Source organism: Watersipora subatra, chromosome 6 (genome assembly GCF_963576615.1).
Source record: "Watersipora subatra chromosome 6, tzWatSuba1.1, whole genome shotgun sequence".
Lineage (NCBI taxonomy): Eukaryota > Metazoa > Bryozoa > Gymnolaemata > Cheilostomatida > Watersiporidae > Watersipora > Watersipora subatra.
Window position 1 is genome coordinate 36,943,197 of NC_088713.1, and position 23,925 is coordinate 36,967,121.

The following is a 23,925-nucleotide window of genomic DNA, read 5'->3' on the forward strand; positions in this document are numbered from 1 at the left end:
AGGGCCTCTGGTCAACTTGCCAAATTTGATGACCGATTAAAGCTTGGATAACACACCTAGTCACGAGGAAGTTTCAGTGGCAATAGCCACTACTAGAGAAAACAAAGCTTCTGGTGGGTGTGGAATCATTGCAGAAGTCTGGAGATATGGCGATTTAAACCTACAAGAGTGGCTGTACAAACTGATTGTTGGCATCTGGAAGTCAGAGCAAATGTTTCAAGACTGAAAAAATGCTAACATCTATTTTCAAAAAAGGTAGTAGGAAAGAATGTGGGAATTATAAAGGCATCTCTCTTTTATTGGTTGTAGGAAAGATAATGGCTTATATCATGTTGAATAAAATAAATGCGAAGATCTCACCAAACGTTTTTTCGGAGAAGCAAAGTGGTTTCCGAAGCAACAGGAGTACTATCAACATGGTCTTCAGCCTGATTAACTGTTTCTACCACAATTGAAATCAGTCAGGTGTATAGAGAAAATTGAATCTTTCAAGAAGCCATTTCACAATGAAAACTGCTGTCTAATTTCTTGTCATTGATTGAATAAAGATATATGTTTATTTTTCCTGCTTCATTCAGATATGGTAGTAAGTTTTATAACTAATACATTAACCTTTTCGTTGATTTCATATGTATATATTTTATTGATAAGTGTCAAGATAAAATTATCGCCAAATTGATATGAATGATACTACTTGCAGATACTAGATAACTTTGACAATGGTGACAATGAGAAGATCAACTATAATACTGACATCTGTACAAAAGTGTTCTCTAAGCAAAACAAATAGCATGTTCTGCTTGAAGGTTGACTTGCAACAAAATTTACATGACAATTATTTGATTTTAAAAGGTTAATCATGTCTTACTCTGCTGTGTTGTAGGTTCAAAATATGTGGAAATGTGATTACGATCTCAGAAGCTCAAAGACGAATAGTTAAAAACGGGTGTAGGCTGGAATTCCTAATTTTGATGACGTATTCAACTCGACGTATTTATTCTTGGAATTGTCCGGACTTGTTCTCAGAATTGGCGGGGATTCTGGGGACAAGTCCGGGGATTCCCCAGTATTACTGTGTTACTGAAGGCGTTTTCGTGAAGTCGCTCTATTTTCACGTAACTCGCCAATATGACCATTATTGCAGAAGATAACTTTAAACAACGTTGACAATTAATATCAAATAACATGATAAGTTGTGTGACACACGTGTTAGTTTTAATTTCATTGCAGTTTTCTAGTAACAATCAATAAACATTAGGATTAGATAAAATAATCAAAATTACACGTTTTGGTTTAATGAGGCGCGTCGTATGAAAATATTCGACAAAGCAACATGCAACCGAGCTTGATCTGTAATAAGCACTTGGAATTTTGGATATCGAAAACTGTCTGCCCACTAAAACCATTATTTCTGTTAACTATGTTACATTGTACGTTTACTCTGTAGAAACGTGTATGTGGTTATTGTTAAAATATTATGTAATCATCTCACCTACAACCTTAACATAGAAACTCAGTGGTAAGCCTTTATTCGTAAAATGAAAGTTATGGAACGAACAGCGTTTTTCCTCCCCGTGCAATTGTTAATTGCCTTGCTACTTAAAAATCAACAATTAGATAATTGTTTCATTTTAATTGTTTGTCAGCCACCAAGTATAGGCAAACTAAGTTATAATTACGTGAATTCAAGATGTTTGCTTGGCAATGTATTTAACGCCTGTTGCATTACAAAAACGTTGCACTGCATTTGTAAAGTAAAATTACAGTCGTTAGACTTGCCTGTTGTGAGACGGCATAGATAAAAGGCTTACTTAATTTAGAGAAATGTTTTGTAGTGTCTAACATTGGAATCCTAAATGTATATCACTAGCTGAAATTTAGGAAAGAAGCTGACTGTCTCATCAACATATATATACTACTTGTAAATGCTAGATTATGTGTGCAGTGCTCTGGACCTTTTTGGCATAGCTCTTCACTGGTTTATTTTGCATTTTGCCCAACCCCTATTAACTCAAACGTTTAACTTGACCAATCAACCAAATAACCGGCAAGACTAAAATAACAAGTCAATACATTGAAGCCTTTGTGTAAGAGTGTTACTTAACCTAAAACATGCATAATATAAAAATAAAAATCATAAAGATGATCCTAATTGTGGCAATTACAATGTGCTTTGTATGCACATTGTAATTAAATTATAAAAATAGAAACAAATAACTTTGTACCTATTAGCTCCTCAAAAAACAATTCGCTAATATCCATTCTATTTGTAATGTTCTAAATCATTCTGATTATTCTTTTTAAATATTTACTTAGCCAACAATGAAAGTGTGAAAGCTGCAGTGTCTGCTCAGACGATACACTGTTGTGTTCAATGCAAGGCTGGCCCATCAATTCGCCAGCACACCCACACCAAAGTATTTTATGTTAGGTATGGTCACTTGTCCTATTGTATTTCACTACATCATGTGTAAAATATCACTAACTTGCTTTGAAGGATCTCAAAGGGCATGCAGAGGAATCAGCCGTGACTAGTGAACAGCTTTTGGGTTAGGGCCTTTCTCTGGAGTAAGTTTTAACAAGCTGGCCTACTCAGATCAGGTCATATTTGTCAGCGTATTTTTCACCGGCATGATGAGTTGTTAGTTTACTAAAAATCAAGCGGCATTCAAAAGCAATTCAGCGTTTAGTTTTATTTCTTTATTCTGTTAGCTAGGTCATTGTACTTGAAAGGGTTGACAAACATCACTTTATGATTTTACTTGCTGCGGATGAGAAAAACTTGAGCATTACGACGTGACAGTTATGAGTTGACAGCTCTACCAATTGTTGTTAGCATATTTGTGTATATCTACAAATCTTGCTAGTTATAGCAATATCCTTTGCAAACCAAGCTGTGTTAGTTAAACTAGGCAAATTTGTCGGTGAACAATTCAGAGCATAACATACATGAGAGCAGCACTATGTCTGTTGTTTTGTTATTATATGTGATGATCGTAAAGGACTATGCTATCACGCTAAATTAGACCTTTTTCATTATCAGAGTTTTTGATGATCCCTTTACATATTATTTTATGGTTTACTCATGATTTGGGTTTCTGAATTTTATACATACACGAGGCAAATACCCAGCTTTTCACAGGTAAATAAATAATTACACAATGAGTTTGAGTAACTTAAGCTAGTAACTGAAAGCATACATGTAGATAAATCACATGTAGATGTAGATACATGTAGATAAATCTTTAATACAATAAGAGCTGTGAATACACCATGTAATCGTTACGTTATGCGTCATCCATCACTGCAATAAATCATGATACTCAAGCGTGCTAGTAGTAACCAATAGTATTTTCACAAGTGCTTCAAGCATGTGTATTTTAACCAGTGGAATGAGTATGATCACAATTATTCCATTGTACAGCTATGCATTCTAGTATATAGCAAGCCTGTCTACAGACCTTGATGTTCTGAGTACAATTTTAGTGCGAAGTGGGTTTTCGCAAGTGAGGCGGATAGTTTGCTATAACTAGACACATGAATGACAGACAGATGACAGACAAACACTGATATTTATTAGATTGTTATTATTCTTATTATACATTGTAGTTTTTACTGGTAGTATGAGGTTCCTCACTGTGTAAGTCATAAGAGATGGTTAATCAGTTGGCTTTGTACTTGAGCTATCGTACTTATAATAGTCATACTTATAACTCGCTATGAAACTTATGTATTACTTACCATAAATTTACATATAAACATAACATATCACTGAAAATGAAAATTGTAGGTTTAATAAGTGAGTGCCTTAGGTTCGTACATAGCATCATAATCAATGCGAGTATTCTAGTTCATCATAGTTTTTTCATTTTTTTTTTATTGTTTTTAGTAATTTTTTTCATGATCTGTTACTGTCTCTCACCAATAACTGCTCAAGGTGGCAGTTACATTAAATTAGTTTGTGTATTCTTCATCAAGGTCAGTAAAGGATGGCCCATGCTGATCCAGACTCGGTGTCATTCTCAATACAGAGCGACCTTGACAACTGTTACAATGCTGATTACTTCTCTGAGCCCTCAGGTAAGTCATCATTGATTGCAGGTCATGTTAGGTTCAATGTAGCCATGAGTTTATCACATGAAGCTTTGTGTCAGGTTTTTCATATAGTTAAACTAAACCTGAAATCATGATTGGTCTTTGTGTCTTTTTGAGGACAATCGCTCTGATGACCAGCCAGACACGTTAACCATTGGCATTGCTGTCTGACAGCAACTAATTATAATTTTGATGCTTTGTTAAAGATTCCAGCCTTCCAGAAGCCAACTTAAAATTTAAAACTTTTCAATTTTTCAATTTCAAATTTTCAAACCTTAAAATGGGAATTTGATTTGCTGTGATATTTATTTCATATCTCAAAAACTCATAGTTTATGTCATATGTTATATCATATTTTATGTGATATGTTGTGTCATATGTTATGCCATATTTTATGTCATGACATATATTATGTCATATGTTATATCATATGTTATATCATGTCATATGTTATGCATATGCAGGCAGTTTTGTAAACATACATGGTACTTTTTTATTTATTCTGAAGCCTCAAAATTGTTATTAAACTTTTTGGAGTAATTACATACTGCATTAAATAAATACACTGTATAAAAATATGTAAAAACTAAATTAATAGACTTATAGTCAGTAAAAATCAGTAATCTTTTGACATTACATTACCTTAGAGATAGGAATGAAAGTGTAGACTCAGCAATGCATTAGGTCTGTGGTAGAGTAATTGAAGAAGATAGACAGATAATACAGATAAAGATGCACAGCGTAATTTTCTCTAGCATACATTAGACATACATGTAGCTTAATAATTTAAATAACCTAATTTATCATACTTTTTTTGTTATTTTTGTGTTTTATAAAATAGGAGCAAATATTTGTTCTGACGTGCATAGTAGATCCAACGTATGACTTCCAAAGTTTTTCAAAACTACAGTTTTTCTGAGTGAAAGCAAAAACCTTGTAGGAACTGAAAATAAAATGTAAAAATAATAAAGAACACATAAATAAAGTTAATTTAAACATATGCAGTGTGAGTTAGAGTGAGCGCCACATATTTCTATCACTAAACATAAGCATTATTGAGCGTGCCCTCCCCCTCACTCACTGTATCGAGTTTCGACTGTACTTTTTATTACAGTCATGCCTCTTTTTTCACACGTTACATTTCAGACCCACCCAAAAGTTGAAAGCACCAAGTAGGAGGAATTACGGTGCTTTTCTCTTTACATTTTGCTAGCATTTTTACTTTTCTTTACAAAACTGTATTTGTAGAGAAATTTTGGGCATTGTTCGTATGAAATTACATTGTTGTCTAGACAAATACTTGCAGAAATGTTATGCTTTACGTTGAAGAGTTTGTATGTAGATGGAATCATAAGTCGGGGTTTGACTATATATATATATAAACATAATATGTAATGATTTATTGGTTAAAAGAACGCTCATCCATTCGCAATGGATCACGGGTTAGGTTTTTCGCACTGACAATGACATCTACGGCCGTTTCTGCTATTGAGTTCTTAAATTGTGTCTTATAGGTAATGAGCATAGGAGTCAACCAGCTGAAAAGCCAAGTCCAGGAGCAACGTTGGCAAGTCCAACTTGTGCCGGCCAGCCTCTGTTCCATGGGTATGCAACATTGCAGAAAACGTCTGCTAGTGTAGATCTGCTGTGTGCTAGGCTATCATATTATTGGTCTCCAATTAATTTAATAACTCAGTCAAAAGAGCTGGCTGTGTGATGAGTCATGCCTCGAACCTGATGACTCAATCTAAGCTCAGAGCTAACTGTTATACACGAGATGGTGCAGCATCTGCTGGTTATTAGCTGTGCTACAGACTGATTACTACAGACTGGTTACTAGTGAGTGTCTGGTCTCACTTTCGCTATTATTCTAGAGGTTTACTAGTTTACCAGGATTAGTCTTTGTATCATGGTGAATGAATAGCAGTAATAAACTCTGGCTGGAATAAGGAGTTTCTTCACTTTCTTTCTGTTGTGCTATTATGTTGTTTGCCACTCATTAGGTATATCGTTGTTACACTGAATATTATTAGGCCATATTATTTATTATATTTTTATATGTAACATGTGGTTACTTTAATATGTTTGTTTTTAGGAGCGGTGGTGTGGATACAGACAATTCTCTCCATCTAGAATGGTTAGATTTGCTTTGTCTGTTGCTCTGCTTTTTTTCACTACATCTCCATGTAGGTCAGTGATTCCATGTAGGTCAGTGGTTCTATGTAGGTCAGTGGTTCCTAACTTTGTTTGATATAATCAAACCCACTAGATTCATACACATTTTCACCAAACCTTTCATTATTAAAAACTAAAATTTGATTTTTTGCTGTCACAATCAAGACATAAGTATACATATTACTGGTGCACAAAATAAATTGTGCATTAACCCTTTGACTGGGTTAAAGCTCCGCAAAAACACCCGAAACTCGTGTAATTTATTTTTAAAAATTCAATAAAATCGGTTATTTTATGAACATGCATAGCTCAAACTTATATTTATTTCTATGAACAAATCTTTTGTACACAAACAATCATTTACATATCTAGTACTACAAAAAAAACTACAACCGTGTACAAATGTCCCTTTATGAAATGCTTGGAAGCATTCCTTTCAGTAGAGTCCAATGCTATAACGTAGCCATGCGAGCTACCATAACGATCGTTTTTCTCAGTATATTCCAAGTATATTAAAAGTCCAAAAAGTTTACATCATTTCTATCATCTGAATTATTTTTATTCTGATCAGACAAAAAATCACTAACGATCGCAGAATCAAATAAATTGTATTTTACCGTTTTGGACGTCGAACCGATGTTGACTGGTTTTTTCAACTTTTATTCTTTTCAAAGGAGGCGCGATTTCTTTAGCTTTTAGCACACAGCAACGCCTCTCAGATAATCGTTTCATATTGTAATTCATCGACTAATATCCGTTGATGATATTTAAAACTTACTAGCGTTCATATCCTTTGTTTAACGTTACTAGGCGACAGCTTTATAAACGTCTACCGAAAGCGACATAAATGTCGTTTCCCCATGCAACCGATAAACGACATTTTTGTCGTTTTCCCCAGCCAAAGGGTTAACATCACTGTGTTCAAAGAACAAAACCAAGACAAAGCATAAACTCACAACAAATTACATTTTTTTAATAAAAACATGCTATTACCAATCAGTTTTGCTAAATTTGATAGAGACATTCACTGAACCTTTTAAGACTGACTCACCGAACCCCTCAGGTTTTGTCAAGCCCTAGTTGAGAAGAACCACGAATCTATGTTAAAGATGTGTTGTTATTAAAGATGTGGTTGCGTCAAATTTGAGTTGATTTTGAAAGAAAGTATTTTTTTTGTCTATCGGTTGATATGTTGTTTGTTGTGTTAGGCGATTTCATTGTCAAGATATTTTAAGATTAAAATCGAAAAAAATTGATTGCGGTAAAAACGTTCAGGCCAAAACAACAAGCCCAGACTTGCCCAAAATGATGTGACGCGTGATACAACCTGTCTCTATCTCTCATATTCACATCGGCTATTGCGATAAAAGTCTAGTCTTACGCGGCTCTGTTGGCATATACTTTATTTTGTATTTGCTCATGTTGGCTAGAATAAAATTTTAAATCCAGCTACAGATACATTATTACTGATGTCTCAAACGCCTCTAGCAAGAGAATTTAAAAACTTGTCATATTAGCTTCTAAAATAATAATGCTGTGTAAACATCTGAGTACTGACTACCAATTTTATCGGTCTACGGTAATTATATCAAGCAAACTATGTAGAATAAGATCTTTGTATCGGCAAAGTTCCATCGCTACCCGCACTAATAATATGCAGCTCCCCCCCAAAAGCTCCGCCCACCTGATGCCCTTTGCCTATCCTGGCGGAGGGGCTGTATATCATTGCCCACACCGAAAACTAGTTCCTTATTAAGTAAAATAAGCAAGCTGCGCCTTTGAAAAGAATATGTGGCAAAACCAACTAGATCCCTGAAAGTCATGTACATTGTATAGTCGACTGTCAACGTTATCGAATCAGTATTGGTATCAATTTGTAGAAAAAAATTCACTGGTCACATTTGATTAGTTGATTCAAGTACTAAACAAATGGTCGAGCTATGCAAAAGAGCCTGTCCATGCAGCTCTGATTGCACTTCATAAATCCATCTATCAGACAAGATTTTAGCACAGGTGTCAATGGGGCTATGATGTATTCAATGTCCTGCAAATCATGTTTTGCATTATCTTCAACAATATTGTTTTATTAAATAATTTTTACAAGCAAAAACATTTTCGTCCTGGCATAAAGTTTTTATTAAAAATATTCATCCAAGTCGTGGCCACTCACATAGTTTCAGCTCATACAATAGGACAAATTCATCTACTGCAGCAAACTCAAACAAAACATCGTGGTTTATGCAGCACACATTCAAGTCTCTCTTTCCCATTTATGGCAGTTTCCACACTGACAAAGCTGCTTCGGCTGGTGGGACCACATAAACATCCTGTAATCAATAGAACAAATGCAATAAATATACGTCATTCATAGATATGTCATTCTAACGCGTATCAACTGAAAGCTTTCAAATTGGGCGTTAGATAGATTGCGAGTGTAATTTTAACAATGAATAAATCTTTAACAAAAGCATAAGTACGCCAAGACAATGATTCGAAGCTTTGGTTCTGGAAGTTAAAGATGTGCGTTGATCAATCGATTTTCTTCACATTTTACAAGTAAGAAGTGAACATCTAAAGTCAAATCATGAATCTAATTTACTCGCTTAAACTGCCAAAGAAATTTTGAAGCAAATATAGCTAACTGAAACGATAAAAAATTATAAAACGATGATTGGTGATAGCAAAAAGTTATAATTTTATTAATTAATGTATTCATGAGTACTAAAATTATTACCTTTAGTATATTCATCAATCTAAGCCATTGTATTGCTAGATGCTATAGAGTAAAAAGAAGTCGTCAAGAACTCACTGTGCGTCCTTATCTCGCACGCGCTCACAGGGAATTACATTATAACCTCAAACAGGGAAATATAATCTGAATGTAAACAACAGTATATCTATAGGAGGCTCAAAGTAAAAAATAAATTTACCTCCATTCTTCTATCTTCTTCTGTAGCACTTTAACCACCTGATGCTTAGAAAACTCAGACTCACCTCCGCAGTAACTTTACAGTGATTTTTACAATTCTGTTGTTCGTCAATAAAACGAGTCTATCGAGTAATTCCTTAAAGTACCGATGTTAATTAATTTAGTAAATATCGATGTCCACGCAATTTGTAATAGGGTAAAATCCCTAAATTTGAGATCACAGACAACTCGTTTTACGGGTGATAACATTTATTACAACCTATATAAAAATTTTGTGCTGATGATTGGCTAATGAATCGATCTTATATTTATCGCTCGTGGACTCTTCTCAGATGTATCACTAGTTACGTCACGAATGAAGCACTCGCTGGAATCTGAGCTTTTTAAAAGATGACCTCATTCAAACGCGTATATCTCTAGACATGGTTAGTCTGAAAAGACAAAAATGATATCAAATTGTAGCTGATGTTTTAGCCTTTTATTGGTCTTAATTTCATTAAATCGATCTTTTTAACGCAACCACATCTTTAATGGTTTCTATTAACACTTGCTCAATTGAAGCGGAGCGTAATATTTTTTGTGATTTTTTTCATTAGAATTTAATTGAAATTCTAATAAATTCTACTACCTTCTTGTAAACTCCTGACCTTTCGTGTCATTTTTGTTACTGTTCTCTAATACTTGCCAATTTGCTGCGCTTCACTCATTGGCACTATCTGATTCTCATATTATCACTTTATTCATTGGCACTATCTGATTCTCATATTATCACTTTGTTCATTGGCACTATCTGATTCTCATATTATCGCTTCACTCATTGACACTATCTGATTCTCATATCATCACTTTATTCATTGACACTATCTGATTCTTATATTATCACTTTATTCATTGACACTATCTGATTCTCATATTATCACTTCACTCATTGACACTATCTGATTCTCATATTATCACTTCACTCTTTGACACTATCTGATTCTCATATTATCACTTTATTCATTGGCACTATCTGATTCTCATATTATCACTTTATTCATTGGCACTATCTGATTCTCATATTATCACTTTATTCATTGGCACTATCTGATTCTCATATTATCGCTTTATTCATTGGCACTATCTGATTCTCATATTATCGCTTCACTCATTGGCACTATCTGATTCTCATATTATCGCTTCACTCATTGGCACTATCTGATTCTCATATTATCACTTCACTCATTGGCACTATCTGATTCTCATATTATCACTTCACTCTTTGACACTATCTGATTCTCATATTATCACTTTATTCATTGGCACTATCTGATTCTCATATTATCGCTTTATTCATTGACACTATCTGATTCTCATATTATCACTTCACTCATTGGCACTATCTGATTCTCATATTATCACTTTATTCATTGACACTATCTGATTCTCATATTATCGCTTTATTCATTGGCACTATCTGATTCTCATATTATCACTTTATTCATTGGCACTATCTGATTCTCATATTATCGCTTCACTCATTGGCACTATCTGATTCTCATATTATCGCTTCACTCATTGGCACTATCTGATTCTCATATTATCACTTTATTCATTGGCACTATCTGATTCTCATATTATCACTTTATTCATTGGCACTATCTGATTCTCATAGTATCACTTCACTCATTGACACGATCTGATTCTCATATTATCACTTTATTCATTGGCACTATCTGATTCTCATATTATCACTTCACTCATTGGCACTATCTGATTCTCATATTATCACTTTATTCATTGGCACTATCTGATTCTCATATTATCACTTTATTCATTGACACTATCTGATTCTCATATTATCGCTTTATTCATTGACACTATCTGATTCTCATATTATCACTTTATTCATTGGCACTATCTGATTCTCATATTATCACTTCACTCATTGACACTATCTGATTCTCATATTATCACTTCACTCATTGGCACTATCTGATTCTCATATTATCGCTTTATTCATTGGCACTCTCTGATTCTCATATTATCGCTTTATTCATTGACACTATCTGATTCTCATATTATCACTTCACTCATTGGCACTATCTGATTCTCATATTATCACTTTATTCATTGACACTATCTGATTCTCATATTATCGCTTTATTCATTGGCACTATCTGATTCTCATATTATCACTTTATTCATTGACACTATCTGATTCTCATATTATCACTTCACTCATTGGCACTATCTGATTCTCATATTATCACTTTATTCATTGGCACTATCTGATTCTCATATTATCACTTTATTCATTGGCACTATCTGATTCTCATAGTATCACTTCACTCATTGACACTATCTGATTCTCATATTATCACTTTATTCATTGACACTATCTGATTCTCATATTATCACTTTATTCATTGGCACTATCTGATTCTCATATTATCACTTTATTCATTGGCACTATCTGATTCTCATATTATCACTTTATTCATTGGCACTATCTGATTCTCATATTATAACTTTACTCATTGACACTATCTGATTCTCATATTATCACTTTATTCATTGGCACTATCTGATTCTCATATTATCACTTTATTCATTGACACTATCTGATTCTTACATTATCACTTTATTCATTGGCACTATCTGATTTTCATATTATCACTTTATTCATTGGCACTATCTGATTCTCATAGTATCACTTCACTCATTGACACTATCTGATTCTCATATTATCACTTTATTCATTGGCACTATCTGATTCTCATATTATCACTTTATTCATTGGCACTATCTCATTCTCATATTATCACTTTATTCATTGACACTATCTGATTCTCATATTATCACTTTATTCATTGGCACTATCTGATTCTCATATTATCACTTTATTCATTGGCACTATCTGATTCTCATATTATCGCTTTATTCATTGGCACTATCTGATTCTCATATTATCACTTTATTCATTGGCACTATCTGATTCTCATATTATCACTTCACTCATTGACACTATCTGATTCTCATATTATCACTTTATTCATTGACACTATCTGATTCTCATATTATCACTTTATTCATTGGCACTATCTGATTCTCATATTATCACTTTATTCATTGGCACTATCTGATTCTCATATTATCACTTCACTCATTGACACTATCTGATTCTCATATTATCACTTTATTCATTGACACTATCTGATTCTCATATTATCACTTCACTCATTGACACTATCTGATTCTCATATTATCACTTTATTCATTGACACTATCTGATTCTCATTTTATCACTTTATTCATTGACACTGTCTGATTCTCATATTATCGCTTTATTCATTGGCACTATCTGATTCTCATATTATCACTTTGTTCATTGGCACTATCTGATTCTCATATTATCGCTTCACTCATTGACACTATCTGATTCTCATATTATCACTTTATTCATTGACACTATCTGATTCTTATATTATCACTTTATTCATTGACACTATCTGATTCTCATATTATCACTTCACTCATTGACACTATCTGATTCTCATATTATCACTTCACTCTTTGACACTATCTGATTCTCATATTATCACTTTATTCATTGGCACTATCTGATTCTCATATTATCACTTTATTCATTGGCACTATCTGATTCTCATATTATCACTTTATTCATTGGCACTATCTGATTCTCATATTATCGCTTTATTCATTGGCACTATCTGATTCTCATATTATCACTTCACTCATTGGCACTATCTGATTCTCATATTATCACTTTATTCATTGACACTATCTGATTCTCATATTATCACTTCACTCATTGGCACTATCTGATTCTCATACTATCACTTCACTCATTGGCACTATCTGATTCTCATATTATCGCTTCACTCATTGGCACTATCTGATTCTCATATTATCGCTTCACTCATTGGCACTATCTGATTCTCATATTATCACTTCACTCATTAACACTATCTGATTCTCATATTATCACTTTATTCATTGGCACTATCTGATTCTCATATTATCACTTTATTCATTGGCACTATCTGATTCTCATATTATCACTTTATTCATTGGCACTATCTGATTCTCATATTATCACTTTACTCTTTGACACTATCTGATTCTCATATTATCACTTTATTCATTGGCACTATCTGATTCTCATATTATCACTTTATTCATTGACATTATCTGATTCTCATATTATCACTTCACTCATTGGCACTATCTGATTCTCATATTATCACTTTATTCATTGGCACTATCTGATTCTCATATTATCACTTTATTCATTGGCACTATCTGATTCTCATATTATCACTTCACTCATTGGCACTATCTGATTCTCATATTATCACTTTATCCATTGACACTATCTGATTCTCATATTATCGCTTTATTCATTGACACTATCTGATTCTCATATTATCACTTTATTCATTGGCACTATCTGATTCTCATATTATCACTTCACTCATTGACACTATCTGATTCTCATATTATCACTTCACTCATTGGCACTATCTGATTCTCATATTATCACTTTATTCATTGACACTATCTGATTCTCATATTATCGCTTCACTCATTGACACTATCTGATTCTCATATTATCACTTCACTCATTGGCACTATCTGATTCTCATATTATCACTTTATTCATTGGCACTATCTGATTCTCATATTATCACTTTATTCATTGGCACTATCTGATTCTCATATTATCACTTCACTCATTAACACTATCTGATTCTCATATTATCACTTTATTCATTGGCACTATCTGATTCTCATATTATCACTTTATTCATTGGCACTATCTGATTCTCATATTATCACTTTATTCATTGACACTATCTGATTCTCATATTATCACTTTATTCATTGGCACTATCTGATTCTCATATTATCACTTTATTCATTGGCACTATCTGATTCTCATATTATCACTTTATTCATTGGCACTATCTGATTCTCATATTATCACTTTATTCATTGACACTATCTGATTCTCATATTATCGCTTTATTCATTGACACTATCTGATTCTCATATTATCACTTTATTCATTGGCACTATCTGATTCTCATATTATCGCTTCACTCATTGGCACTATCTGATTCTCATATTATCGCTTCACTCATTGGCACTATCTGATTTTCATATTATCACTTTATTCATTGGCACTATCTGATTCTCATAGTATCACTTCACTCATTGACACTATCTGATTCTCATATTATCACTTTATTCATTGGCACTATCTGATTCTCATATTATCACTTTATTCATTGGCACTATCTGATTCTCATATTATCACTATTCATTGGCACTATCTGATTCTCATATTATCACTTTACTCATTGACACTATCTGATTCTCATATTATCACTTCACTCATTGACACTATCTGATTCTCATATTATCACTTTATTCATTGGCACTATCTGATTCTCATATTATCACTTTATTTATTGGCACTATCTGATTCTCATATTATCACTTCACTCATTGACACTATCTGATTCTCATATTATCACTTTATTCATTGGCACTATCTGATCCTCATATTATCACTTTATTCATTGGCACTATCTGATTCTCATATTATCACTATTCATTGGCACTATCTGATTCTCATATTATCACTTCACTCATTGACACTATCTGATTCTCATATTATCACTTTATTCATTGGCACTATCTGATTCTCATATTATCACTTTATTCATTGGCACTATCTGATTCTCATATTATCACTTTATTCATTGGCACTATCTGATTCTCATATTATCACTTCACTCATTGACACTATCTGATTCTCATATTATCACTTTATTCATTGGCACTATCTGATTCTCATATTATCACTTTATTCATTGACACTATCTGATTCTCATATTATCACTTTATTCATTGGCACTATCTGATTCTCATATTATCACTTTATTCATTGGCACTATCTGATTCTCATATTATCACTTTATTCATTGGCACTATCTGATTCTCATAGTATCACTTCACTCATTGACACTATCTGATTCTCATATTATCACTTTATTCATTGGCACTATCTGATTCTCATATTATCACTTTATTCATTGACACTATCTGATTCTCATATTATCACTTTATTCATTGGCACTATCTGATTCTCATATTATCACTTTATTCATTGACACTATCTGATTCTCATATTATCACTTTATTCATTGGCACTATCTGATTCTCATATTATCGCTTCACTCATTGGCACTATCTGATTCTCATATTATCGCTTCACTCATTGGCACTATCTGATTCTCATATTATTGCTTTATTCATTGGCACTATCTGATTCTCATATTATCACTTTATTCATTGGCACTATCTGATTCTCATAGTATCACTTCACTCATTGGCACTATCTGATTCTCATATTATTGCTTTATTCATTGGCACTATCTGATTCTCATATTATCACTTTATTCATTGGCACTATCTGATTCTCATATTATCACTTTATTCATTGGCACTATCTGATTCTCATATTATCACTTTATTCATTGGCACTATCTGATTCTCATATTATCACTTCACTCATTGACACTATCTGATTCTCATATTATCACTTTATTCATTGGCACTATCTGATTCTCATATTATCACTTTGTCATGACACTATCTGATTCTCATATTATCGCTTTATTCATTGGCACTATCTGATTCTCATATTAGACCATTAGAAAACAAAGTGATGGTTTTTGTTCCGTTTTCGCGCATAGTTAATCCTACACTCTTGGGTCACGTTTTGCTGACTCAAAAGTGCAACAAATTTGTCATGAGTATATAAATTTTGATCCCTGATTTATAGCATATTTTTACATTTACAGGGATTTGGAGATGGACCACCTACGTAAGTTAAATGCATGGGGTTACCTTGAATGTTTCTTGAATATGTTCATCAGGAGTACCACTCGTTTCTTAAATTCGCAAATTACTGTTTCAGCTTCAGACTCTGCCGAGCCTCCGTCCTATGCCGATGCGGTCAGACCGAGACCTTCCAATGCACAGCCACATGCCCTCAGCCGGCAGCTTGTTGGTCCTGATTCAGGCTCTGATGCTGACTCTAACAAACACAAATTGAATGCTCACCCTATTCCGTCACCTAAAGAAAATAGGCAGCCAGAGAGGCCTTCTGTTACAGGTCAAACTGACTCCAGCCGTACAGCCGCCAAAGCTAAGCGGACACGTACCAGGCCGACTTCTGATGAGGATGGTTCTCACACTGGAGTGTCTCTAAGCTCAGGAAATGCGGAAGCGCTAGACACTTCAAGGGGATCTAAAGTAAAATCGACTCGCAAATCAAGTGTAACTAGCTCAGGATCTGTAAAGGGTACATCAACGTTGGGGTCCAGCAAAACTAAGTCACATTCTTTATCTGATTCTAAGGCTGTTGCCAAGGTAGGTTACACCAATTTGGTGCTAATAACCTTTAATGCGTACAGGTATTTATTTGTGTATATTTCACTAGGAACTTGTTTTATACAAACCATAACAACAGAAATACAGCGTCAATGCTTCCTTTCCGTATTTGAATGCTTGCAGATCTTCTCTTTTTGCCAGGCAACTTTCAGGTTGGGTTCACTTTATTTTACTTGCAGTAGTTTATCCTCAGCAAAAAATTGGCTCTGTGTGAGTGATCACGTGGTAGACCAAACAACAATATCATAGCTCTGTAAGAAAGCATATGTTAACCATTGTACTAGCGTGACTTCTAGCAATCTGGGTAATGATGTTTCTTAGTCTAACCTTTGCATTTTAACATGATTCTGGCCACCCCAACAAGTACAGTTTCTACTATTAGTTTTTTACTCGATAGCAATCTAGAATCCGTCGATGGAAACCTCAGCCGATATATTAGGCGTGTATGAAGAATCATTCTTGTATTGTGCATTTATCAACCAAACTCCTTGCTTATTACCATTGAAGTCAGCCTGTAGCTACACAACTCCAACTCACTTCACAGGAAGAGCTTATGTTTACAGGTCACCTATCCTAATGGCGCTAACTTGACTGCTAATGGCTGCGGATCTTCCAGCTTTACCGTGAAAGGTAACAGTTTTACATGTTTCGTAGCAGTTATGTGACTCTTAAACAATACTATCTCACAAGCTGCGGCATCGTCATGTTTATAGTGCATTCTTTCTTCACCTCGGAGTTACAAGAAATGTTGCACAAACAGTTTTATAAGCAACAATAATAATATTACTCATACATTAAGAATAACATGCTTATTGAGTTTTTAATAGCAGAACTAGTTCAAACATTACTACTTGGTTAAAGAATAGAGAAAGCATAATATTATTATGCTTTATTATTTATCTTGAGGTGTTGACTGGTGTTTTAAAAAAAGAATCAAGGAGATTGACCAACCAGAAGCTGAGATATAGCCAGCCAAACATAGGTCTACCTAAAAACGAATCGGAGGAAAAACCCCTCGAAAACCCCAAAAGTTGTGACGTATAAAATCGACTTATTGGATATGTGCCGGAGTTGCGCACCCTTACCTCCATTGCGTATACTGATTGTTTTAGGCTGTGAGATGCGAAACGCTTCTCGCGGTAGTAAATAATTTACAGACAAGCTTTGGTTTCTCAAAAAAATCAAGCAAACATTGTGTGGTTAAGGCAACTGCCCACAACCCCCTGCCATGATTTGTCAAAACAGAAGAGGATATTTTGATTATTGTGCCTCAAACTTCAACTCTATATGCACCGAAGATCGTCTGTTGAACAAACGGCGCGTGTATAGCCTATGCCGGTCTATAATTTACAATATCCGCTATTCGCAGTTTGTTTACCAGTCGAATAAGACACGCGGGTGTAAATCTTTGTTCCTTCTTCATCTTTGTACCTACTGCAGCATTTAGTTGATTTTTAGGATTATTGTCACTGTTAATTAAACTGTAAGTTCACTACAGCCATATTTTTGAAAAGAATAACTTGACCGTGCTGCTCTTGTCGTAAGAAAAGAAAACAACTTTTGATTTGATTCTTCTGTCTATGTTATCTATAATTGTTTTTTATGATTAATTAATATAATCATAATGCATATTATACAAAATAATAATATACCTTTGTATAGAATTAACGATGTAATTAATATAATTTGTAGAAAATTCCAAATGATAATCGCGATTGATGATTGATTGAAGAAAATACTATGCAGATACTTATGCTGAAGTTCATATCTTATCATTTAATATATTACTTACTGAACTGATCATAGATGCGTGTAATTATTTCATGCTAAAACTAATCTACACGTCAGAGGGACTGGTTCGGAATTTTTGGAGCAATGATTGTTAGGCCCAATTTGATTAGTCTATTCTTTCTACGATTAAACCAATTAAACCGTCGTGATTGTTATAGGAGCGCGCATTAGTTGGCTTGATTGACCAATGGCACACAAGTCGATTTCATACGTCATATTTTTATGCTAATATGAGGATTACCAAAACACTTATGTTTTTTGGTAGACCTATGTTTGGCTGGCTATATCTCAGCTTCTGGTTGGTCAATCTCCTTGATTCTTTTTTTAAAACACCATTCCACACCTCAAGATAAATAATAAAGCATAATAATATTATGCTTTCTCTATTCTTTAAGAGCTGTTTTGATTGTTCACAGAGTGTAGTGTGTTACTGTTGAGAAAAAGAAGCACTTGTAGCATGATATCAAAGGTTGGCCACTGCTAACCAAATTGCTCTCTTTTTGTCAGTAGCTGAAGAGCACAAGCTAAGCAGTTGATGTACTAAAACTTTGAGGGGAACAGTAATATGGGAATGTATAGACTTAGAACCATGCAATATTGGTATGTCTAGGAAGAGCTTGACACGCATTACCTTGTGTCGGTATATAAATAATGATGCATGTGCAAGAACCTCACTAAGCAGGCTAATTGAAGCATTCACAAACCTAGTGGTTAGCAATTGAATAGTTTTAGGGAGTTCCCACTGACTGCTGCGCAACCTTCATGGGATGTCGGACTTCTATTTTCACTCAGCGTGTTAATTGACGTCCTAACAACCCTGTAGAAGTTTAAAAACTGTTTTTGAAACTTGTTATTAATAGTGGACTATTAATTAATTATTAAACTTGTTATTAATTACAAACAACTATTAGTAGTCCACTATTAATACTCCACTATTAGTAGTCCACTATTAATACTCCACTATTAGTAGTCCACTATTAATACTCCACTATTAGTAGTCCACTATTAATACTCCACTATTAGTAGTCCACTATTAATACTCCACTATTAGTAGTCCACTATTAATACTCCACTATTAGTAGTCCACTATTAATACTCCACTATTAATACTCCACTATTAGTAGTCCACTATTAATACTCCACTATTAGTAGTCCACTATTAATACTCCACTATTAGTAGTCCACTATTAATACTCCACTATTAGTAGTCCACTATTAATACTCCACTATTAGTAGTCCACTATTAATACTCCACTATTAGTAGTCCACTATTAATACTCCACTATTAGTAGTCCACTATTAATACTCCACTATTAGTAGTCCACTATTAATACTCCACTATTAGTAGTCCACTATTAATACTCCACTATTAGTAGTCCACTATTAATACTCCACTATTAGTAGTCCACTATTAATACTCCACTATTAGTAGTCCACTATTAATACTCCACTATTAGTAGTCCACTATTAATACTCCACTATTAGTAGTCCACTATTAATACTCCACTATTAGTAGTCCACTATTAATACTCCACTATTAGTAGTCCACTATTAATACTTCACTATTAGTAGTCCACTATTAATACTCCACTATTAGTAGTCCACTATTAATACTTCACTATTAGTAGTCCACTATTAATACTCCACTATTAGTAGTCCACTATTAATACTCCACTATTAGTAGTCCACTATTAATACTCCACTATTAGTAGTCCACTATTAATACTCCACTATTAGTAGTCCACTATTAATACTCCACTATTAATAGTCCACTATTAATACTCCACTATTAGTAGTCCACTATTAATACTCCACTATTAGTAGTCCACTATTAATACTCCACTATTAATAGTCCACTATTAATACTCCACTATTAGTAGTCCACTATTAATACTCCACTATTAGTAGTCCACTATTAATACTCCACTATTAATAGTCCACTATTAATACTCCACTATTAGTAGTCCACTATTAATACTCCACTATTAGTAGTCCACTATTAATACTTCACTATTAGTAGTCCACTATTAATACTCCACTATTAGTAGTCCACTATTAATACTCCACTATTAGTAGTCCACTATTAATACTCCACTATTAATAGTCCACTATTAATACTCCACTATTAGTAGTCCACTATTAATACTCCACTATTAGTAGTCCACTATTAATACTTCACTATTAGTAGTCCACTATTAATACTCCACTATTAGTAGTCCACTATTAATACTCCACTATTAGTAGTCCACTATTAATACTCCACTATTAGTAGTCCACTATTAATACTCCACTATTAGTAGTCCACTATTAATACTCCACTATTAATAGTCCACTATTAATACTCCACTATTAGTAGTCCACTATTAATACTCCACTATTAGTAGTCCACTATTAATACTTCACTATTAGTAGTCCACTATTAATACTCCACTATTAGTAGTCCACTATTAATACTCCACTATTAATAGTCCACTATTAATACTCCACTATTAATACTCCACTATTAGTAGTCCACTATTAATACTCCACTATTAGTAGTCCACTATTAATACTCCACTATTAGTAGTCCACTATTAATACTCCACTATTAGTAGTCCACTATTAATACTCCACTATTAGTAGTCCACTATTAATACTCCACTATTAGTAGTTCACTATTAGTAGTCCACTATTAGTAGTCCACTATTAATACTCCACTATTAGTAGTCCACTATTAATACTCCACTATTAGTAGTCCACTATTAATACTCCACTATTAGTAGTCCACTATTAATACTTCACTATTAGTAGTTCACTATTAATACTCCACTATTAATACTCCACTATTAGTAGTCCACTATTAATACTCCACTATTAGTAGTCCACTATTAATACTCCACTATTAGTAGTCCACTATTAATAGTGAACTACTAATAGTGGACTACTAATAGTGAACTACTAATAGTGGACTAGTAATAGAGGACAATTAATATTCCATTATTAACAGTAATGAGACTATTAGTACCGTGGTTATTAATAGTCACTAATAAGACAATGCATATGGAATATTCATATGATACATTGTAGAATATGTTATGCATATTCCACTATGTATCATTGGGTAGGTGAGAGAGTTCTCACCTTGATTGCATCAATGGCATTATTTTTATTTTTATACATAGTTTAAATTTTGAGCGTTTTCATTCCTCTTTTTGATGGTAATATTTTGTCTTATGTATTATTATATTTGTAATAATTCGGTAATATTGAGAGTGTGCCTATCCTTTTCTACAGGTAATGTCACAATCAACAACATTATTGATCTAAGAAATCCTCGCCAAGTTCCAAGAGTCGAAGGAAAGCAGCACAAGTTAAAGAAAATCAGAAGTCCACCACCAGCTCATGGTATGTCGGTGTCTTTTTGTCAATCTGTGATTACGTACTTCTTATAGTATTTGTTAGGAAATTATATTTTCAACAAGTTCACCGATTCCCTACTAGCTCCATTGACTTGGAGAATAAAGTTATTGATGGAGTGTGCATGCTTGGTAAGACTATATTTTTATATTCATATATAGAAGAGGAATAGTACCGTGCTTTTCGGGACTATTGACCGCACCCCTATATAAGGGGCATCTGCTTTATTTTCAAAAAACCGGTAATAAAACAATACATAGGCCACACCCTTTGTACAGGCCGCAGAACTCATGACGGTGCTTTTTAACATGGCAGCAACTCTGCTGGTTAAAACGGAACAGTGCCGTTAGACACTGTTCTGTATTAACCCACGCTTTTTAACCCAGTGTGTAACAGAACAGTACCATTAGACATTGTTTCGTTTTTTCTTTCACCGCTAGAAGCGCACTAACCGGAGATTCCTGTTAATGCGCCCTAGCGATGAAAGAAAAAGTCACAGAATAGCCGCACCCTTAAATAAAGCCGCATGGCTCAAAACATCAGAAAAAAGTAGCGACTAATAGTCCGAAAAGTATGGTATAATTACTATTCATCTTTGACCCACATTTTCTTTTTTTTATGGTTTTCCTTTATAAAATTGTTTTTCAAATTAACAAGAGCTGGAAGCAGCGAAACATTGCACATTATGTATGAATAATCTGAAAATCTCAAACCCACTGCAAGGAATCGCTGTTGCCAATCATACATCGTACAACCTCAGATTTAAAACAATTTGCCATTTTGTAGAATTGTTTGAAATGTGAAAACATTTTAGACTTTTTGTTTCGACTAGCATACAAGAATTTAAAACTCAAGCAAACTCCAAAACAAACCAAACAACCCAATGGCTCGACTCAGCTACCTACTAACTATTCTGCCTACTAACTATTCAGTATTCTATGCTGATGTGTTTGTTTCCGCAAATAAAATACTGACCCATATTTGCTTTAATGTATTCCTGTATTAGAATAAGACACACAAGCTATTTTTACACAAAAATCTGAGAAATTGACGTTGGTACTGCGAGCTGCTACAGATATGGTAATACAGATCCAAGTCTGTATTACTAGCCTACTCTGTTAATTCAGTATTCATGGGAGATGTTAGGTATTTATGTTTCTTGCTTTCTTAATTCACAGCTTATGGTGTTGAATAACCTAAAAGTGTTTTAAAAAGTCATTTTTAGTCTTGAAACAAATTAAAATCGCTGACACTATTTTATTGAGAAAAATCGTTGGGCAGTTCAAACAATTCAGTTTTGCGAATAGCTTTCTGGATCAGTTTGCAGTCAAAAACATGCCAGACCATATTTTGTATGGCACCTCATTTAGTTTTATTATATCAATCAAATAAAAGTTCCTACTAAAATCAATTTTCTCACAAGATTTACCCTTGAATAGTCGTGCTCTTGTAGGGTCTGTCAGACGCATACGGACAGAGGATATAGAAATACTGTCAAGTCAGCTTGGGGAAAGCTGGTTCAAAATTGGCTTGTCGATAGGAGTCGATAGAGGAGTCCTTGAAAATATTAAAGCCAAGTATCCTGGTGACCAACAGGAAATGACCAGACAAATGTTAGTCAAATGGACGCACAAATTCGGTCGAAAAGCAACAATAAACTATATTATTGATGCTCTGGTGGATGACAAGATCGATAAATATGACGTTGCCATGAAGCTGCCGCATGATCAAAATTGTTAATAATGTTTGTCATGCAGCAAACATATTCTTTTTACATATGCCAGCTGTTCAGGAATCCGGGTAGTTTTTTGTTGAAGTTTCAAGGCCGCATGTGTTAAAGCTATTATTAGATATTGCAGTGTGAGCAAATAAATGCCATGCCGTGCCCGTCACCCCCTCACTCAGAACTGGAACTATTTGCAACTGTAATAAAACTACAGGCTACGGCAATAAATAGGCTGAAATATATATAACCTTTTATATTGCTTGTAAATGTTTTTTTTTATATTAATGCTTTTTTGAGGCTGAATTATTTTTTGTGCCATCCTCCATTATTCTTTGTGCACATGTGC

At 33.9% G+C, this 23,925-nt stretch overlaps 1 protein-coding gene across 2 annotated transcripts; it reads left to right on the forward strand.

Moving 5' to 3' along the window:
* The first annotated feature begins 1,379 nt into the window (after positions 1-1,379).
* On the forward strand, positions 1,380-23,907 carry LOC137398641 (uncharacterized). 2 transcript variants are annotated; one of them, XM_068084818.1, is made up of 10 exons: positions 1,380-1,519; positions 2,498-2,568; positions 3,979-4,080; positions 5,610-5,700; positions 6,191-6,232; positions 16,075-16,097; positions 16,191-16,645; positions 17,230-17,296; positions 21,731-21,841; positions 23,307-23,907. In XM_068084818.1, the coding sequence occupies exons 3-10, from the start codon at positions 3,990-3,992 to the stop codon at positions 23,591-23,593; spliced, it is 1,167 nt and encodes a 388-aa protein (XP_067940919.1). In that variant the 5' UTR covers positions 1,380-1,519; positions 2,498-2,568; positions 3,979-3,989; the 3' UTR covers positions 23,594-23,907. The 2 variants fall into 2 exon arrangements, with proteins under 2 accessions (XP_067940919.1, XP_067940920.1); XM_068084819.1 differs by lacking the exon at positions 2,498-2,568.
* Positions 23,908-23,925: the final 18 nt, after the last annotated feature.

Excerpts from the sequence above, each read along its gene's own strand:
- LOC137398641 (XM_068084818.1), top strand. The coding sequence starts at position 3,990 with ATGGCCCATGCTGATCCAGACTCGGTGTCATTCTCAATACAGAGCGAC. Across the intron at positions 4,081-5,609 it reads TTACTTCTCTGAGCCCTCAG|GTAATGAGCATAGGAGTCAA; the intron begins GTAAGTCATCAT and ends TGTGTCTTATAG. Across the intron at positions 16,646-17,229 it reads ATTCTAAGGCTGTTGCCAAG|GTCACCTATCCTAATGGCGC; the intron begins GTAGGTTACACC and ends TTATGTTTACAG.